The following is a 21698-nucleotide window of genomic DNA, read 5'->3' on the forward strand; positions in this document are numbered from 1 at the left end:
GTGGTGGAACCATTTTGCATTGCTGCTGGGAACATGAACTAGTCACCATACGGTGTAAGCTCCAGTAACTATTCTACATGCTTCTTTCCCAGGCCTTAAGCAGTTTCCTCACTTTCATGTGGTGAAAATAATTTGAGTAAAGCAAGAGGAACCCTCTACCTATCTTTGGAGCACCCTCTCTGTGCAACTTCTCCTCTTTGGAACGCTGCCCTATGAGGCTCCCATCATGGCCAGATTCGCAAGTGCCATCCAATCAGTTTATTTTCAATAAACTTACAGTCCCACTAAAACGTCTCTCAAAGTCATGTTTACAAATGTAAAATGTGGTTTTTAATACTTCCACAATATAACCTTAATTTTGTTATTTAGGATGCAAAAGGTTAAGGTGGGTTTTATTTTGTTTTGTTTCATTTACTTACCAAAGGGCTAGAAAATTGAAGGATCCTCAATTTACATGAAACCAAATAGAACCTATGCCAACATGAGCTATGGGTTACAGCCAGTACTATAATTGTGCGGAGGAGGTTGCAATTATGCATTAACTACACAGCAAAGCCTCCAGCTGACTCAAACTGTAGGGGATATGTCAGTAGCAATGAGGTGTTAAACAATAAAGGGAATGTTTGAAACTTAGAAGAAAAATTAGGCATGACCTATCCTAAGAATGTGGTCTTCTGAACTGTTTGGCTTCTTGTAGTAAGGCTAAGGAGAAAGACACTAAAATTTATTTTGTGGTTTCTTTGCACCATTTGCTATCTTCTATTATAAAATAATATTTAAATATTAGATTTGTAATACATTCAAAGGAGCACTACAAAAGTTCTGGAGACTAAAAAAAATTCAAAGCCAGAGTTTCTTTCTTTAACATTTCAAAAACTTACCGTGAATTTTCTATAACCTTTCAGACAAATTTATAAGAACTATAGTTGTCAATTACTAAAAAGTTATGAGAACTGGAACTATCAAATTCGCAAATCATAAAAATCAAAGAGCAAGAAAAAGCCGTTAAGATCACCTGATCCAAATAATGTAAGTGTAAAAAAACACAATATCAAATATAATGATACTTCATGGGGACTAAAATCAAGTCACAGCTGCAGATATGACTACCATATATCAAAAAAAAAAAAAAGAATTTAAAATTAGAAATAAATGCACTAATGAATTCACAACTTGCACAATCACACATAAAAATAAATTCAGAATTTCAGGTACACAAGAGTCTACCATTCCCCAGTTTTCTCAGTGTGGTCCCCCCTCCTTTTCTTCTTTCTTCCTAGACATTTACTTAATACTCATTATTTGTCAAACACTGTTTTAAACAACGAAAATACAAATAACAGTAGAATAACAAGTCCATTTTTTCTGAGCAATTCACAGTTTAGTTGTAAAGACTTGGGTGGCCAGAATGCAAAACAAGAAGCCATGGCATCACAAAACAAAAACAAAAAACTTGATGCATATCGTATTTCACAGATTGTAAATGATGAAAAGTACATAAATAACAAACAAAAACAAAACATTTTTAAAAAACTGTCAATGAAAACCACTTTTGCATGGGTCCAACGCAGTCTCAATTATTAAATCAACTGCAAGCAGTGGGCCAAAATGATTACATTCCTATTCACCCAACTGCAGATCAATTGAGGAACTGTAGATTACTAGAGGAAATTACCTGAGTAATCCACAACACTGTCGGAACACTAAATCTCGCTATAAAAGCCTAATAAAATATAAAAATATAAAACATACACATTCCTTCCTTTCCATACAGTTAATGGAAAAAAGTTCACTGGAAATTTCATTCAAAGGCACTAACTAAAAAATTACTTAACATATGAATATATATATGCCAGGTTACATTGATTTTTATACAGCTATTTAAGTCACAGCCACTGAAAATTCAGTTCTACATTTGTTAAAACCCAAAATCAGCAAGCATTACAACTTATTTTGCTTCTCATATTTAATTAGTCGTAAGTTATTTAGAAGCAGTATGCTTTCCCTTTTGTAGGTGAGGCTGCCTTTTTTCCTTCTTCAAGAATTATTAGTGTTACTTTACTAAGAAAGAAGGTAGAGCATTCACTCACATTCTTCTTTTAGATATTATGCTGAGTGAATGTATTTTCCTATTTACTACTAAAAATATCTAACAAAAATTTTCAATGTCAGGCCATTCAGATTAGAAAATATTATTATTATTCTATGTAACAGCGAACATAAGGCCTTGAGTGTTGAGGAGTTTTTGTTACTGAGCTATTCCATACTGTCGGGTTCAGAAAAAAACCACTCCTTAATCTGAATGTTTTGGGAAACTCCAGTGTCCAAAGGTTAAAACAAACTGGTCATTGGGAGATCCTGCTCCGCAACTAAGTAGGAGGAGCAGCCTGCAGGGTTCCCTTGCAGCATGTTAAGAATAAGGATGGGTCGGGCGAGATGTAGTCTCTATTCCATTTTCAGGTCTCTAATTCCAGAAAATAATGAATTTCAAGTATTTCTTTAGATTACATAAAAATTACTATTGTTATGTATGTTCTAATAAAACATAATTAGTGAGAAGAGAGCTAGGTGCAGTTTTTAATGATACATTATTGTTGAGGTCTAATTTGATTTTGAACCCATCTTAAAGATGTGGTTCCAGTCTGTGACCTGTTAAAGGAAGTTACACTTTTCACCAAACTTTGAAAAATGGGCACTGAGATTGGGTTTAATACCAAATGCTGGAATGCATTTTATTTCTCACCAATTGCTATCAATGACTCCTAACACACTGTCACCATTGTCATGTGGTATAGTCACCCACTTAGCACACTGCTTTCTAGTTATTGTTGTTTGCTGAATGAACAAACTCAGTATACACGGCACTCTCCCTGCATGAGAGTTATGACTAAATCCATCTGTAACTCTCATAGCTGAGGCAAAACAGTATGACTTACTAGATACAAACTTCTAATGTAGGGTGTATTCCAAACCAAAAAACCCATTTATAGCTAAAAAAAAGGAAACATTTTTATTAAAGATTTTGCTTTTTTAATTCTCCTCGAGTATAACTCAAACAATTAAGAAGTATGAATTAAAAATTTGCCAGTGTCTTAACAGATTAATGTACATTTTGCAGACTGAATTCCTACTAATATAGATTAAACATGCCTAATAAACTTTATTAATTTATCATATTAACTAATAAAGATAAATGCTCTTGGAAAATATGTAAATTAAAACTTTAAGTCTAAGGCTGATTGAGTAGGGAAGAGATTTATTTTGTGCCCAATGCCATGATGCAAGTTTATTAGTATAAACTGAGTTACAATTACAACTATGCTCATTTTAAACAGGAAAGGATGAAGGAGGTATTAAAAATTTAGGTACAAAATCCCAATATAAAATGAAAATGTATAAATGTCCAGTTATAAAATAAGTCACAGGAATGTGCTGATGTGTGCCATGGTGACTAGAATCGATAATCCTATATTGCATACTGGAAAGTGGCTAGGAGAGGGGATCTTTAAGTTCTCATCACAAGATAAAAGAACTGTAACCATGTATGGTGATGGTTGTTAACTGGTGTTATTGTGTAATCATTTTATAATACATATAATTATTAAATCGTTACACTGTATACCTGACATTAATATAACGTTACATCAATTACGCCTCAATTAAAAAAAACTCAGAAAGTATCTGGAAATTTTAACATAAAGTATAGGTTTCACTTCCACTTCGACTTTTCCCAATGTCTAGGTTGAAAAACTATGGTCCCACCCTCTTCCCACTAGGGTACATCTAATCTAACACACAGAAGTTCCTGTCACTTCAAATGGAACTTAGAAGGTGGGAGAGGGAGAGAACCCAATTTGTTTTAGAACCTACTCAAGATCTTCAGGGTAGAATCAAAACAAAACAATTCATATTAAAAATTAATATGATTGTATCCTTTTCATTAAGACTTTAGCCTGAAGTTTCTATAATTTTCCCTAAAGAATCCAGGTATAAAAAAATATACTCTGTTTTGAAAATTATATTTCAGACTATCTATAAAGCGTATAGCACAATGAAATTTTGTTTTCTCAAAATAAGGGATAGACTCTTAACTATAAATTTTGAACATATCTCCATGTCCTACGAAAAGAATAGCTTAACAAATTACTTACTTCAGGTCTTGTAAAAGGTCTTTTGCATTAAGCATGCTTATTAAAGAAGTGGTAGCTGCAGGAATTATGATAATGGGTGTTCGAGATCCTGTAAAGACAAAATTTTAAAGGTAGCAAATATGTTATCATTATTAAAAGGAATTGTAGTTACTCTCCTAATTAAAAGTCAAAGGTTTATAAATTTGTAATTTTAACTCTTCCAAGCAAAAAAAAAGTATGTTAAGTCAGCAGTGATGTTCACTATTTTTAATAATAAGTATGACCTAAGCACTGACTACTTAGAATAGACAGCAAGCACAAACAATTAACCATAACTGCACAAGCATAAGATCAGCCTCGGTTTTGTAATCTAGCTTAATCACAACTACTTCTCTCCCTGCCCTCTTTAATTCCCCTCACTCCCAACTTCCACCTCTGACCTATGGATGTTGTCGTTTCCCCTAAAGAACTGGATCTCTGAAAGCGAGGAGTCTCCCCGCCATGTTCCCGGCATGCACACAAGGCCTGACACACTCAGGGCTCCACCTGGGGCGCAAACCCAGGACCTTCTGCGTGTAAAGCAGATATGCTAACCACTACACTATGGAGCCATCTCCCACAATTACTTTTAAAAATAACTTTAGAATCATATGGATAACCTCACCTTTCTTCTGATTCGGGGGAGGTCTTGCTTGAGAAACTGTTGAGAGAATGAAAAAGAGAACTTCTGAGTGTTATGCAAATAACATTCTTATTTTATACCTTTAAAAACGAATAAGGCCTAAAAATTATTTATATTTACATACGACTAGTAATAAAATTTTTAAATGTATTGCAATCTTCTTAGGTAATACTGAGTTATGTCTCCTTAATGCTTCACAAAAACATTAAAATGCCTTAGCATTTAAAACAATCTGTAGTCGAATTGGTCTTTATTTACCAGGGAACCTATTTATATTCGTTTGTAGTTGTTTTTTACTAAACAGGAAAACTGGATATACCACATTGGTAGGTATTGAGTATCTATGTTCATGGAATTAAGGTCCCACAAAAAAGGCAAATAAACAATTTCTTAATTAACTAATTGCCACTGTAATAAATGCAAAAAGTACTACGACAGCATATAATACTGATGGAGAAGCACTAGAAAGGGGAAATGTGCTTAACCATTTTGGAGGAAAAAAGTGTTACTGGGAGTTAAAACCTAAAATATTTATTACCTTTTTTTCTTCTTTTTAAAATTGTTTTTTATTAGTAGTAGTAGCAGAAGAAGAGAACATTAAAGGCAATGAGTCATGTGATGATCAGAATCTGGAATTGTCCATGTTAATAATTATGAATGTATGTTATAAAAAACATAAGTATTCATATATTTTCACTATTTATATACAGACTTTATATTGCACAGAAATACTTGTTGGCATAATGGTAATATCAACCTAGATCAAGATTAATGTATTTTAAAATAGGATAAAAAATGCTATATGTTCAATTTTCTGCATTTATTCATAAAATTAAAATTTACTGAGTACCCTTCTGTGTGCCATGGGCTGTGCTAGAATTTATTTTAGTCATAAAAATAAATAAAATTTAAGAGATTTAAAATTCTAATTAAACATCAGTTCTTCGAAACATACCACTTTTAAAGGGAAGCACACACAGTTTTGGAATATGTCCCATTTTAACAGTAGTAAAACTGTATATTTTGACTAATACTTTATACTCCTGTATACAGCTAGTTCATTGTGTTAGGTATTATAGAGTTTGGCAGTATGATTCTTCCCGCCACATAAAGCAGAGAAAGATATACACAAATATAAGTTCGCACATACATATTAATACAGTGTTCTTATCTAATTGCTGTGTAAAAACACGGAAACTTTCTTAAGTCATTTTTAGAAATATGACTTCTGGATACATCTGATTAACAAGATAGCATCATCTGGAACATAATACATTCTCAAATGTGTAGTATATGTTGGAAGGATAAAGGAATGACAGGGTGGACAGATATATGGATAAACGGGCAAAAGGAGGTGCTAAGAGAATGACTAAGAAGAAATACAAAAAAGATGTCTTTGAAATCTCACCGAAGTGGTAAGAGAGCCCACAATACTCAGTAATTTTGGAAATGACTCACTAAAATCAGAGCTAAGAAGAATGAAAGTAAGCATAAAATTATAAAAATTCACATATTAAAAATATTAAATTTAGAGATTTAATAATAATAAATAAAAAACTACACAGGAACATTATAGCTTTGTGGTGAGTAAGACCAACACAGGGACACAGTGAGGCCCATGCTACCGATGAGCTGGATTGGGGGTGGGGGGTGGGGGAGCAGAATAACAGGGCAGTCACCAGGAGCAAGAGTCTGTATTCAGATGACCTCAATGCGTATCCCTATTTTGGCACTTCCTAGGCAAATTGCCCTGGCCGCTTGAACTGACTGACTGCTCAACTGCAGCGGTCCTCAACCGTCCACACCGTAACAGAGATAATAGTTTCCACTTCTCGATACTGCCGTAAGAGTCTTAAAAACAACAATGCACCTTAAGTCCCTTAGCCAAGTCTTGACACCTATTCACCAGTTACTGAACCCTGTGGCTACAGCTGATGCTAACTGCTACTGCCCCTAGTACCACTACCACTGCTTCAGCAAATGCAGTGACTGACAATTTACAGGCTGAGAATAAGCATTATTGCTCCTGTGTTTGATTTCAAATATAATTATGTTTTTCACTTAAATATTTATTCAGAGCCTATGTACAAGATGCTCTGCTATAACTGAATAAAATGCAGTAACGATGAACTACTAGAAAAATGAGCAGACACTTGGATATTGTGACAGTGCTGTACTCTCAATTTCTGTATATATCTTATTGGGAGCCAGAAATAAACAGGTCATGGAATAATACTTTAAGATACAGTGATCTAGAGAAATCATGATGGTTTAGACTTGAGTTGTGGTACTGGATATAAAGAGAAAATAGATAAATTTGGAATACAGAAAAAGTAAATTTGACAGAACTCACCGACATCAGATGAGAGCAATAAGCAAATGTGAAGAATGAAAAATAACTCCCAAGGTTTTGGCTTAAGAAACAGAGTTGATGGTGGTGCCTTTTATCAATAACAAAGAAGAAAGATGTGAAGTAAGACATCATAGGGAAAATATCAGAGAAAAAAGGGCTGACATAGAAACAGACACACAGATCAATGAAACAGAAGAGAAGGTCCAGAAATAAACCCATATCTACATGGTCATTTAATCTATGACAAAGGAGGCAAGAATATACAATGGTGTAAAGAGAGTCTATTCAATTAATTATGTTGGGGAAAATAGACAGATAGAAGCACAAAAATGAAACTAGACCACCTTCTTACATCACATTCAAGAATAAATTCAAAATAGATTAGAGACTTCAATGTTAGACCCAAAACACAGGCAGTAAACTCTCTGATAGTGCTCTTAGCAATATTTTTTCGGATTTATCTTCTCGGTCAAGGGAAACAAAAGAAAAAATAAACGAGTGGGACATTATTAAACTAAAAAGTTTTTGCACAGTAATGGAAACTTAAAACAGAAAGACAACCTACTGAATGGGAGAAGATATTTACCAATGATAATCCCTGGTAAGGAGTTAATATCCAAAATTTACTTAAAAATTCATACAACTCAACGCCCAAAAAACAATCCAATTAAAAATTGAGCAGAGGACCTAAACAGGCATCTCTCCAAAGAGGACATAAAAATGGCCATTAGACATGAAAAGATGCTCAATGTCATTAATCATCAGAGAAATGCAAATTAAAGCTACAATGAGATATCACTTCACACCTGCCAGAATGGCTATCATCAATAAATCAACACACAACAAGTGCTGGCGAAGATGTGGAGAAAAGGGAACCCTCTTGCACTATTGGTGGGATTGCAATTTAGTGCAGCCACTATGGAAAGCAGATTGGAGGTTCCTCAAAAAATTATAAATAGAACTACCTGACCCAGCCAATTCCACTTTTGGGTATTTATCTGAAGAAAAGCAAAACACTAATTCAAAAAGATATGCACTCCTATGTTTACTGCAGCACTATTTACAATAGCCAAGATATGGAAGCAAACTAAGTACCCATCAATAGACAACTGTTAAAAGAAGATGTGGTACATATATACAACGAAATATTATTCAGTCTTAAAAAATGAAATCTTATGATTTGCAACGACATGAATGGATTAGAAGGTATTATACTACATGAAATAATAGAGAAAGACAAATACTATATGATCTCACTTATATGTGGAATCTAAAGTACAAAACAAACAAACAAAATTGAAAACAGACTCATACATATATAGAGCAGCCCAGTGATTGCCAGATGGGAGGAAGGTTGGGAGTCTGGATGAAAAGGATGAAGTATGATTAAGAAGTACAAATTAGTAGTTACAAAACAATCACGGGGATGCGAAGTACAGCATAGGGAATAGAGTCAATAAAATGGTAATAATTACCTACAGTGCCGGGTGGGTACTAAACTAATGGGGGAATCACTTCATAAATTATATAAACATCTAACCACTATGCTGTACACCTGACATATAATATTTCATATATAATAATGAATGTCAACTCTAATTGAAAAATAAAAATCAAATAAAGAGATGTCTGAATTGGAGATACAATTCTGAAAATCATCAGTACACAGATTTAAAATTATAGGATGAGGTACTCCAACCTGCACCTAGGTTATAAAATGGATGACTGACTAGCATGAGAAATCTAAAGTACACAGAGCTGCTAAATCTCAATCTCACATGAGCAATAAGCAGATAAACTATAGCTATCGGCCAGCTAAGCATTTCAGAATATCTATGAAGTAGAAGTAAAGAATTAAAGCTGGAAAGTGAAGTATGCCTTCTGTGTGCATCAGAAAGAGGTGGGAAGAGCAGTGATATGCACCTGTAAAAGGAAACGACAATCAGGCCCAGGATGAAGGCTTATCAAAGGTTCATGCTTTTGAATCCACTGGGAATCGTGCCTCTTGTTAGTTATATCCCCTAAAGGAGTGGTTAGAAATTGGGGATAACTGTATCCACTTTAAGATATTAAATTTACCCAGGGACTGGATAGCACGATTAGTGCTAAATAAATATCTGATGAAAGGATAAAGAAAAAAAAATTATCGAAAGTGGAAGTCCATCCTTGAGTTCCTTCACTGAAGGAAAAAGCATAGGTGGCTCAGTGCCCCATTTCCAAAGGGTTTGAACTCCACCTAACAAATAACTCTATAATTCTATAATCTCTCATCTGTAACCATTACATTGCCAGATGTTTTGTACACTCATATTTCTTTCATTTTGAAAAAGATAATACAGATGAAAATGTCACATACTACACAATACTCCTTCAAAATTGAGCAGCACCCCAAAACAAATATATTTAACATTTCTGCTGTGAAACAAAAATTCACTGATCAAGACAAATAAAGATGACAAAGTGCTAACATCCAATCAAACCAAGGGTCTTACTGAGACAAATGAGTGCTAAAAACATATAAAATAATCTTTGCTTGTACAATGATGGGTAGGAATTATGGACCTGTGGGAGTAGTGAGTAGAAGAAGGAAGAGCTAACGTCACATAATGGGCATCAGAAAATTTGGTTTTGAGACATTAGTTCAGATTAATCCCCGTTTAATCTCCAGTGCACCTTGGTAGAACTGAAGAAGCATGATAGACTATTAAGAACTGAAAAGACCCAGAGCTCCTTACTTTACATATGACCTTCCCCAAGACCACACATCTGGCAGAATCCAGCTCCCTGAGCTTCATCTGAACACAGGGCACATGAACAACTTGGTTTACTCAGGTGTCAGTGCCTCCCCCACCCCTTCTTTGTTTGCCAAATGAATTTGAGAAAATGCGAGAGAGACAATTTTACATCACACAACACATATAACTGGTTAGAATCCTCAGGTGGTGCTTTCCATCCTTTTATACTAAACATCTCACGGGATCTTCTTTAGACTGACAAACTAGAGCCTCCCATCTCTCCATTCTAAAGAAAAACAAGCAATTCTGCATCTATCACTCATTTAACTGCCGCCACAACACTCCTCCATTCTGTAGGCTGTGTTCTTTGGGCCCAACTCAGCCCACTCATCCCTACTTCCTTCACGATTTCCTTCCTCCCTGAAAAGAGCCCCTTTAGCTTTTCCTAGTTGCTGACACTGAGCACATGGACGACATTCAAATACTATTTACTGAACTTAATTGCTCTTCCTTATACTTTCATAAGGGCTTTGGAATAGTGCTGTCTACTTAAAAATAGTCCTACATTCTTGTCATCTGAAACCAATAATATCCAGTGTGCTCCAAATTCAAGATGGTTAATGAAGCACTCTTTCTCCGTTCTTCCTCAAAAACAGGAATGACAAGGACGTCAAACAAACCCGCTAACATTTTTAAAAAGGTAAACACTGTCATTTCGAGATCCAGGACACAGAACCATTCTAATATAAACCCCATATAATATTAATACCATACTTTTAAAGTGCTTCCAGGAATATTTAATATTTATAATCTACATATTTTTAGAATTAGCCTGTGTACAACATTATAAATAAAAAGATATCCAAATCTACACTACTGATAGTACTAAATTTAAGAGGAAGATCACCCAGTAAAATTCTTGCCTGTGCTTTTCCGGCCCTTTTCATTTTCTTCAGTCACTTTCAACAGCAATGATGACGTAAAAAAAGACAGGTGTTATAGCCTAGCACTGAAATTATGCTAAATATAAAATTAAAACAAACAGCAAAATCAAACCCAAGACACCTAAAATAAATTTAGTGTTGGTATGTATGTGCATTTATAAAGATCAGTCTTTTTAAGTACCAAGAGGGAAGAAAAATATTTTTAAAATAACTTCAATACTACCTTTGCTTTAACACATTTTTAAAAAATGATTACAGACCCTATATGCTAAATAACATGACATTTGAAACTTTAAGTATCAAAGCTGCACATCAGTCTATTAAAACTATGGTTCTATATTGCTACAAGGGGGCGATCACATTCACATGTACCTTCATGGAACTCAAACAAGGAATTGGTGAGAGGATGGTAATTATCAACAGCTTTTTAAAGCATTTTTCTAGAATCTTAAAATAGAAACATTTCTTAAACTCTTCAACTATACCTATTTTCAAGTAAATGGTCACATATTACTTTAGAAGTATTTTAAGTAAAATTTCAATTCTTTCAAAGTATTACAAATATAAAAAAGAAAATCCACTATTGAATCACTTAGGAAAAAAACAAACAAACAAACAAAAACCAAAGTTTTATATTTTTACCTGGTCTGGGTACTGGCTGTGCTGCGGGAGTCTGAGTCTTGCGAGCTGACGCACCCTCCTTTAAAAGAATAAAAAATGATATGTGATATCAAAGTTCCTTTTATGTAACAATTAAACACCATTACATTACTACAAAGAAATTCTACATCTATTTTTCTTTCAGTCACTCCACTGAGTATGCTATGATCCTAAGAGCTTTTAAAAAAAAAACTTTATCTTCTATGCTATTGGTCATGAGGTAAAAATAGTAATCAAATAAAAATAAATTTAAATTGTTACCATACATACAGTAGTCATTGTAAGTGTGTAATATTATTCAAATAGTTAATGATTTGCTTAATTGTTAACAATTTTAACAACTCAGAAATTTCACTTAAATCGAGTTTTTAAATCAAGTCAGTTTTTTCCCCCTTAAATGGTCTCAAAATGAATAAATAATACATGACCTCACTTTAGAAAAATGTAAACAATGTTACTTTGGAGGGCATTAAAAAAAACACAAGCAGTTCACATTAAATGCCTTTAAAATATTCAGGAACAATAATCCTAGTTATAAAGATGAGATTTGTTACATGTAAGAGTGGTTAAAAATATTTTAAAAACCGAAGTAACAAATATCAACTAATTACTAAGCATGTAATATCTACAGGAAATATGCTACTTGTTGAAGTATATCAAGTAAATACTTAGGAGATGACTCTGAAATGCTTAAGACACTTAAAAAGTTGTCTACTTTTAGTGTAATAGTTTCAATCATATTCACGCTGTTTTTTATTAAAATATTTTTCTTTATAGAAATAAATTTTAAAAGAAATTATAGGTGTGCTCCATAGTGTAGTGGTTAGCACGTCTGCTTTACACGCAGAAGGTCCGGGGTTCGCGCCCCAGGTGGAGCCATGGACCATACCCCAGGTGCGCCTGGCCCCGAGTGTGCCAGGCCCTCCCGAGTGTGTCAGGGGCGCCAGGCCCCAGGTGCGCACAGTAAGTGCATGAGAGGAGACACCCCACCTTCAGAGATCCAGTTCTTAAGGGGAGACGGCAACATCCGTACGTTAGAAGTGGAAGTGGGGGGTGGAGAGAATTAAAGAGCGAGGGGAAAAAAAAGAAATTAAAACAATGTGTATTTCAATATGTGAGTCTCAGACCTGATTATACCAGAAGACTTAATTAAGTAATCTGATACTAGTACCTGTAAATAAAATCACAGTGAATTTAACCATTACTAATGCCCACAAACTGAGATACTGTGTTGGTGATTCAATAATTATTATGACCAACACCACTACAAGTAACATGATTTTTCAGAATGGTGAACTACTGGCAAAGTTCAGAATAAAGTTAAGTACAATCTTCCTTCCAATATACACTGGAATTAAATTCTTAGGAAAAATACTGTGCATGTTTAAAACTTGACAAAATATACTTTGTATTCCAATTGTGTTTTAGGTTCTTTAATTATAAAGAAGGCTTTTGCCCACATCCAGATAGCCAATGGGACAGTCAGAAGTTCTACAGAACATAGAAGTAGCCTATGCTGTTTTCAAAGAATGTCCCACACACTAGACTACCTCACCTGGCCCCACTCACTAGATGACTTTTGATAACTCTGTCAACCAAAATCTCCCTCCCGAACTTCTAGAACACCTCCTAGAAAGCAGTATTATTCCCCAGTATCACCCCTCTAACCAAGAGTATCCCCTGCATGTACCAAATAACAATAGACAGATTCTAGCTGATGTGAGTTCAACTGAAATAGCTCCACTACTGAGAAGCCAAAGAACGTACAAGGACACTATAAAGAAGTGTCTGCCGCATTACTGCTCATTTTAAATGCTTATATTTTCCCTTAGGATCATTAATGGCTTATATGAATTAAAACAGATAAAGGTGTCTACCATTAGTTCTGAAAGAGACACTTAAAATTAGCTCTGCTTTCAAGTCAATAGATTCTTAAACAATACCTGTTGCACGAGTTGGTGAAAACTGAAGGACAAAAACAAGGCAGGCAAACACTGACACTTGTGGTCGTTCTGAGATTGCTAATTTGCAATCAGGCTAATTCCCACTTTGTAAATTCAAAGAACAGTAAAACTGGTTCATAAATCATTTATTGACTTCAAAGGAAAATTCTAAACTCTTAATAAACAATCATTTTTTCTTCAAAAAGGGAAAATGATTTACTAAAATTAAATGGCCAAAAATATGCCATTCATCCAAATCGCTTATGTAATGAAAAAAATTCATCTAATATTAAGTCAAAACAGTGAAGATATAAACTCCACACAAACATTACTACACAGAATTGTTGACTGGTCTCAGTTAGACTAAAATTGGTCTCTAAATAACTGTGTCAAATGACGTTTTCAGAGTACTATGGTGGAAAGTACAGCTAATCCAAAACATTAAGATTTTTCTCCAGCACTGGAAAAACAGCTAGTTCTTCAGGTGAGCACTGGCTGAAATACACGCCTCGCACTCAGGGGCCAAGTACTCACAGTGAAGCACGGAGAGGAAGGAGACCAGTGCAGACGCCATCTCCCTTCTCCCGTCACTCAAGGACAGCTGCTCATCCTCCACAAACAGAAATCGTCCATCACAGCTGAAGCGTTCCCCCAACACCCCTTCCTCCCTCATTCTTTTTACCAAGGACACTGAGTTGAATTTCTCTAGATTAGATAAACAGATACTACAAGTCCACAAAAAGACTTATCTTTACTACTAATGAGTAAATCTATTCCTGATTCATCATGTAATAATCGCTGCAAAACTATTAACTAAAAAAATAATAATTACTTCTGTACCTAGCAGAAACTAAGAGTTGGGAGGTGTACAAATAAATAAAGAAATATTATCTACAATCGAAGCTAGAAAGCCCCGAGGGAGCACTCAGGCACCACCCTGCTGTGCAGACCTCACAGGGGAAGCCTGCCTTTCATGCCATACCAGACACAGCTTACTTCTTTGTCACTGTCACAGCTGCAGGAAGGACGATTTCCCCCTGCCCAACAACACCCTAGTCAATGGGAAACTGCCACAACTCAGCCAATGAGAATCCATCACCACCTTAAACTCTTGCTTTCCTCCAATGGCCTTTTGGTCAAAGCATCCCCTCCCAACTTTTCTCTATAAAGTAATGTTCCGCTCCTTTGTTCTCTCTCCTGAGTTCCTCTCAGACTTGCCTATGGTTTGTCATAGCTTGCATGTCCCAAACTGCCATTCCTCTGCCATTCCTGAACAAATTCATTTTTGCTGGTAAAACAAATGGCTATTTTATTTTTAAGGTTGACAGAGGTATTGCAAATCGTCTTTAAATTCTGACTCTTTGCGGCCTGGTCTATTCCAGATAGGTTCGGGGAAACCTGAAAACCCACCCATAATGCACTTAGTAAAAACTGCCTATTTCCCATCAGGGATGTGTTACAGATTAAAAAGTAGACCTATGCAAGTCAAAATCACAAGACAGTTATAACTATAAAACTTAACAAAATATCTGCCAGTTTGCTAAGTCTGACAAAGAAACTTGTCACATTTACTGAGGTCTAACCAAAGAATTCAGATATTAAAAGAAACTAAAGAAAGAACTTCTACAAGCCTGCCTGTCATAAGATTTTTACAGTTTCTCTTGGCTGGAAACATGCAGGTTACTAGAAAAAGCACTGAAGGAACTTTTATCTCATGCCTGCTCTGTTTTTCTGGCCCTGTCCCTGGGGTGTCCCCACTGAGGGCAGGGAACCACCAGCCTCTCTGGGGGCCCAGCAGCCCTCTGTATTGGCAGCCTGCGGCCAGCAGGGGAGCTCAGCGTTCCTCCTCCTCCTCATCCTCTACCTCCTCGTCACCGTCACCGACATCGATCTCCTCCCCCAGTGCCAATTCTAGTGCCTCAAGGGCTCTACCTTCTCATTCAACCTGAGGTGGCACTGAGGTGGCGCTGGGTGCTAAACTCTTCCACTCTGTAGTTGCAAGAGCAACTTTGTGTGTGTGTGTGGGGGGGGGGACAAAACTAGCAAAAGTTAAGTATTTTGTCTTTCCTAGAGAAAAGGCAGGGAATGTGGCTACACCATCTCTGGATCCCAAACATCGAATAAGCTGTGTCTAACTACAAACGTCGGCACATGGTAGTTGATCAACGCGTGTTTCCTGAACAGGTAAATAAAGTAAAAGTGTGCACATCCATTTATACTTCTATGAGTGATTTCTGGGTATGCTGCGCTAGTACTAGAAAAAAATTCCCGCGATCTGTCCAGCAGCACCATGTAGCGTAATGTTCAAGAGCCGTGCACAAGGACCTGGACGAACTGTCTTGACAACTCCTAGTTGGAGTCTTTCTCATCACCGATTAGTTAATATTTAGAAGAATAATTAATTTACAGCTCTAAGCACTGGTTCTTCATCTTTAAATGTGTATTAAAACCATTTATCTACCATCTCAGGTAGGCTTATCATCCACTCTGACTTTGAGTTAATAAAAAATGGTCATACTGCTGCCAGCTACAAAGTCAAATCCTATGGAAGGCATTGCTGATAAATACTGATCTATTGAAATCAACGTCTACTTTTGTAAAATCGGTTATTTTAAGTAGGCACTAAGCACTACTCTGCTACCTAAATTAAACAAACAAAAAGAACAGTGAGCACATGGTACGGTGGACAGAAGGACTAAATGCCAAGTCTCTTTCATACTTGACACAGAAAGTCAAAGCTCTAGGCCTGAAGTCTCCATTTAAAAATTCTTAATGTTCCTTCTAAGATTTCTAGGAAAGTCACATGCGCTCCTAAAAGGCAGTCAAAGGATTCCTAAAACTACAAACCACATGCATCAGCCATACTAAAAATATACAATGAGGACAAAAAATTTTAAATATTAGAAGTAATGTAAATCTATATTTGAACTTACAGACTTTGCTGGGGAAGATAGGTGGGAGGAAGCGTATCTATGACAACAGATATATAGCCTAAGTTCCAGAACCTAATTTCTAGGAGTTAATGTCCCTAAAGTGTCATGAAAAACTGATACTTCAAGCTTAAAAAAAGAAAAAAAGTGTCTCAGTACTCCGCAGGAAAAAAAGGAAGCAAAATGCCTAGGGGACTAACCCTACAAAGAAATATCCAAGTATCTAGTGCTAACTAAAAAAATCTGCTTGATAGAAAGTTACTAACCCATCCTAAAATATTAGGACAAGTAAATATGATTAGTAAAACCTGATGACCCACCAAGAAGATCCTGTACAAGTGTGCTGTATCTACTGTATCACTTTGTTGAATTCTATCATACATGTAATTTTAAAGAAAAGGAAAAATAAAAAATAAATTCTGACATTTAAGTGATTAAAAATAAAGTTTTGCTGCCTTCTGGAATACTCGAAACCATGTAAGAGGAAAAAAAAAAGAAGTGGGCTGTATCACATCACGTGCCAGTAAAGCAATCTATGGCAGCTGATTTAAATAAACCACAGAAAAGGGTGTGAGGGGTCTGAGTTTTTACTAGATATTGGTAAAATTAGTGCAATTTGAGGGGAAAAAAGAAAACTTCAAGGGAACAAGTGCACTGAAGGGGTTAAATTATACCAAGTTACATACAAAAGCTTATATTGCTTATGCCCAATGAAATCACATAAGAAACATGAAAAGCAATATCTAATACTGAACACATTCAGAAAGCCTGTGCTGAAGTATAAAGTAAAAAAGGAAAAAAAGATGGACAAAATAAAATTATAACCATTTCGTAATCATCTCATTTTCATACAATTCACCCATCACTTCCCTTGTACTGAATATATAATCACATAGAAGCAATATCCCCAAGCTTCTCCCTACCTTAGGTTTTTAGTCCAAATTAATGCAAACAATCACGTGGGATTCAGCCAAGCAGTGACGTTCAAGTCTGCTCTGTCAGAGAGAGCATCTGTCAAGCCCACATTTAAACTGCTGCCTGCCTGTGCAGCAGCTGAGGAACCGTTTACATGGATTTCATGTTATAGACTAAAACCCCAGTAAAACTGCTCAGAATTCTTCCTGCAGCTGCCAGGCAACAACGAAAGAGAATTAAACCCTGCTCTTTTCCAATACAATTGAAGCATTCCATTCTAGCTCTGGCTGCTTTACACTGCAGCTCCGTGTTATTACTAGAAATATGGATACTGAGAAGAGAACACAGCACTGCATTGTCCGGCCAGGAAAACGGCAGATGTAAAAAGCTTCAATGCATCAACTGTCGGGAAGAGTCAACAGTGCTCCAAACAGAACGGACAACTACAGCTCTTTTGTTTAAAGAAAGAGAAAATGAAAGAAAGGGAAAGCCTCAGAAGACTAGGACCCATATGAAGAAGGAGGGTGCCTGGAAGACAAGCAGACAGATGGACACTTTGGATACTGTGAAAAGCAATCGCAGGAGGCAGACTATTGGGGGATGTGCGCATGTTCGATAGCATCTTTTTGCTGAAGTGATGGCGAGCCAAAAGTACGTTCAGTGGGCATAATCCTCTCCACACAAATGGCCTGACCAAGGAAGGTATGTCGATATCTTATGTGTGATAGCCACTGAAATGTCTGCTGCCTTTTTTAGCCCTGGAGGCACTAGTCTCTGATAAACAAGTTCATACAGTTCACTGCCCTTGAAACTATGAAAGGGTTTCTAAATATATTTTAAAATGTGTCATTATTTAGAATAAGCTGTCACTGCTTTATTCAGGTAAATATTTAGCTTGGAGTAATTACGGATTACAGACGTATATGAGAGAAAAGGCAAATAATAACAAGATGTGCCTAAAAAATTCTCTGAGAAATTAAACTTAAAAAAAAAAAAAAAAAAATCTGTAGCCCTCTAAAGCAAACAGCGATCCTCTGCCAAATTAGGTCAAATTGAACCCTTATCTCATAAATTACAGTGCTCCCTTAAAATATGGCTATCAAGAGACAATGCAATGAAATTACAATAAATAGTATCAAAGATGATCTTATTATCAAGAGCTTTTTTAGTCCTTTTAAAACAAAACCTTAATATATAGCAGCTTTTAGTAACAAAATTTTCCTTCCAATATCCATCTCTCCAAATAGAGATAATGATCACAATCTAAGATAGCAACAAATTTTAAGAATTACCAACGATAAGATACCAAAAAGAAAGCATTTGCATAGGATCACATAGGCAGGGAGTTCATGCAGAGCACACCATCACAGTGGATTTGCATGTGATTACAGAGTCCATGAATACAACTTTAAACAAAGAAATACTGATAGTTGCTAAAAATTCCCCCATTTGAAATAGTGAGCTTTGATTTTAAGCAACAGACTGATTCTAAATGATCAAATAGAAGGTTGTTGGTGATAATTTTTAAAGTGAAATTCAAAAACATAATACGAAAATATTTTGTTATAAAAATATCCATAAATAGCAATATAAGGCCAAAATAATATTAAATGTAGCTACTGTGTTTCCAGGATACATTAATACGTAGTAAAGAACTACTCTCAAGGTATGTGTGCAGGGCAGAAATAAATCCAATAAACTATTTTAGCAACAATCATAGCAGCTCATAGTTCAGGAACTCAAAGATAACTCAAATTTTTTACAAATCTATCAAATACCTAATTTTTGCTTAATTTCACAGCAAAACTCAATAATCTATTAGTTAATAATCATAAAAAGCAAACATTTTTAAGACATGTAAGCATTCCATTCTAAAATTAAGATTAAACAAGTTCTAATAGGCCCTATTAATATTACACCTCAACAGTAACTTTCATTCAAACCATGAATTTTTTATTTCATTTACGAATGAAATCTGATGGTATTAAATAAAAACATGGTTGTAAAAATCTGAAGTCTCTCTTGGTGCCTTTATCTCTCAAGGTTAAAGTCACCAATTAAACATTTTTATAAGCTAGATATCTCAAAACAAAAGTGTAGAATTTTCCTATTCAAGCACCACTTAAATTTAGAACTATTCCAACAGACTGAAGATATCAACACTCTTAAAGCCAAATGATAAAGTGAGTGTCTGTGTGTGTGTTCGTGTGTGAGAAGTAACCGAACATTTTATAGTAATATTCTCTCCATGAACTTCAATCCATAAGACATAAATACACATTAATAACTTGAAAAATTATCATAAAAATCCATGAGACAAAGCAAAGCTATTTCTCTGCTGAAAATCTAAAAGTGCAAAACTATTTAGAATGCCAAAATATTTTAACTTTGTCTTGTTCTCATCTTTTGAAAATTAAAATACAACAGGCAGTAACTGGAAAACGATTTTATCATGTAATAAAACTTGTCATTTTACTTTCTTTTTAAAAGAAAAATTATAATACCTGAGAAACTTTTAATAAGACTTTAAGCTAGACACATGCTTTTTTATCAATGGCAGATTTTCAAATGGTTACATATGATTTCAAGCCTGAGCAGCTTAATATTTACAAACATACAAATATCATGAATTTAAGTTAAGATGCATCTCCATCACCCACTGCTACAAAATTATATAGAACCATAAACTATATATTTATGCTAGATTGCAATATGTAATAATTTGCTGTTTTCTGTAACACTGAAATACTTTAGAGCTATCACTTCAGGTATATTATTTTCATAAAAATACAATTTAGTACTATGATATTTACCTTCATTCACCTCTTCAATTTTGTATTCAAACATTCATTCAAACATTTGACCTTGTATTTATTGCTTCTTAAACAATCAAATTACACTTTTAAAAGATCTAAAATGATTGAGACTTTCAAACAGACCCCAAGCATTATAACAACAGAAAGCTGATACAGTTAACTTAGCTTTGGAATGTTTAAAATAGATTACCAAATAAATTTTAAAAGCCATTTTTTTAAAAAATTTATACGCATAACCCTTGTATCTACTGGCTACTTTATGGGCTGCAGGAAGAATCATTACTATTTTTCAAACATTTTATTTGGAAATAAAGCTTAGAAAAGTGTTTCTCAGTCTAAATAGACTGGCCAACAATTTACAAGTGCAAGAAGGGAAGAAGTCAGTTTCTAAATCAGAACACTCAGCTCTATTATTTTCAGCTTAGCTCACTGAAGAATTCTATTTTACTGGTATAGTAACTTTGATATTCCTTACACTAATGTGAAATTAAAATTCATGTATACAAACTTTAACAAGTAGCAAACTTGATCTTATGTTTTTAAAACTCCAAAATTTAAAATCACTATTCATAGCTCCAAAATGATTAATTTTCTACATTTGAGAAATATCGTAACTTCTAAAAGTACTACATAATTTCAGATACTAGAAATTACCAAAAGCCTGTACTATTACTCTTTAGAAATTTGTTCACATTCCCACCTACTTGCTCCTCCTAGTGGCTGTGATCAGAAGTACTTTCATTCACACATTTATCTTTCAATCAATGTTTTGAAAGTTTTTCACATTATGTGAATTTTACTGTATAATTATTCAGTTATATGAGGAGTTCCATTTTGTGCCAGGGTTAAGCAAATTTGGTATTAACCATGGATCTCTCAATATCACAGGCTAAATAAACACATATATGCATGTATGTTATAATTTCAAATAACTGTTCCTACACTGCATTTAACTGACTAGTTTTCCTGTGCTTAAAGAAAAAAAATTCACAAAAGTTTAAAAAATTAAAATTACATATTAATCCCCTTCCCAGAGTTTTTTTTTTTTCCTTCTCACTAGAATTCAAGCTACAGCTCCTTTATCCAACTCCACCCCCACGCCTTGATCCAGAAAAACTAAGAACTGAAAAACCTTGTCCAAATATAACACGGCCAGTTCTTGGTATGTGGTATCATGAACCTCCCATACTGATATCTCACTGTTTTGTTTTGTTTTGTTTTGTTTTAATCTAGGGCTCTAAATGTCATGTTAGCAAAAATCCTAAAAATGTAACAAATTCCCTACATGCAAATTTTGAACACAGCATAACTTAAGAACCTTTAAAAATGCATTTTGTGAAATTTAAAATGTTAAACAGTTGGATGACAGTAGTGCCTATATTTTGTACGAAATCTGAAGACTGTTCAAAGTAGTTCTTTGTTTAATTCTAACATGGAGACTCAACAGGGAAATGTGATAGTATTCTGCGCCAAGGCCACAGATAATGAAAGATAATTAGCTGCTATATTTTTTTAAAAATCAATCTTAAGTCTAAGTGAGGATAATGATCTCTTGAATATCTCATATTTGAAGAGGAAGGTTAAAATTAG

General features: G+C 34.9%; 2 protein-coding genes across 2 annotated transcripts in view; one reads left to right on the top strand and one right to left on the bottom strand.

Moving 5' to 3' along the window:
• CDC73 (cell division cycle 73) overlaps window positions 1-21698 on the bottom strand; it is an 85885-nt gene that overhangs the window by 16165 nt on the left and 48022 nt on the right. Inside the window, exons 11-13 of the mRNA XM_006916211.3 lie at window positions 11487-11544; window positions 4795-4830; window positions 4152-4239 (exon numbers count right to left, since the gene is read on the bottom strand). Of these exons, the coding sequence (XP_006916273.1) occupies window positions 4152-4239; window positions 4795-4830; window positions 11487-11544 (182 nt within the window). The remainder of the gene's footprint in view (window positions 1-4151; window positions 4240-4794; window positions 4831-11486; window positions 11545-21698) is intronic.
• The window catches only part of B3GALT2 (beta-1,3-galactosyltransferase 2), a 7754-nt gene continuing 3317 nt past the window's right edge, over window positions 17262-21698 (top strand). The window contains exon 1 of the mRNA XM_006916210.2: window positions 17262-17994. The gene's annotated coding sequence lies outside the window, so the exon portion shown is untranslated. The remainder of the gene's footprint in view (window positions 17995-21698) is intronic.

The sequence above is a fragment of the Pteropus alecto genome, unplaced genomic scaffold (genome assembly GCF_000325575.1).
Source record: "Pteropus alecto unplaced genomic scaffold, ASM32557v1 scaffold65, whole genome shotgun sequence".
In the NCBI taxonomy this organism is placed as follows: Eukaryota; Metazoa; Chordata; class Mammalia; order Chiroptera; family Pteropodidae; genus Pteropus; species Pteropus alecto.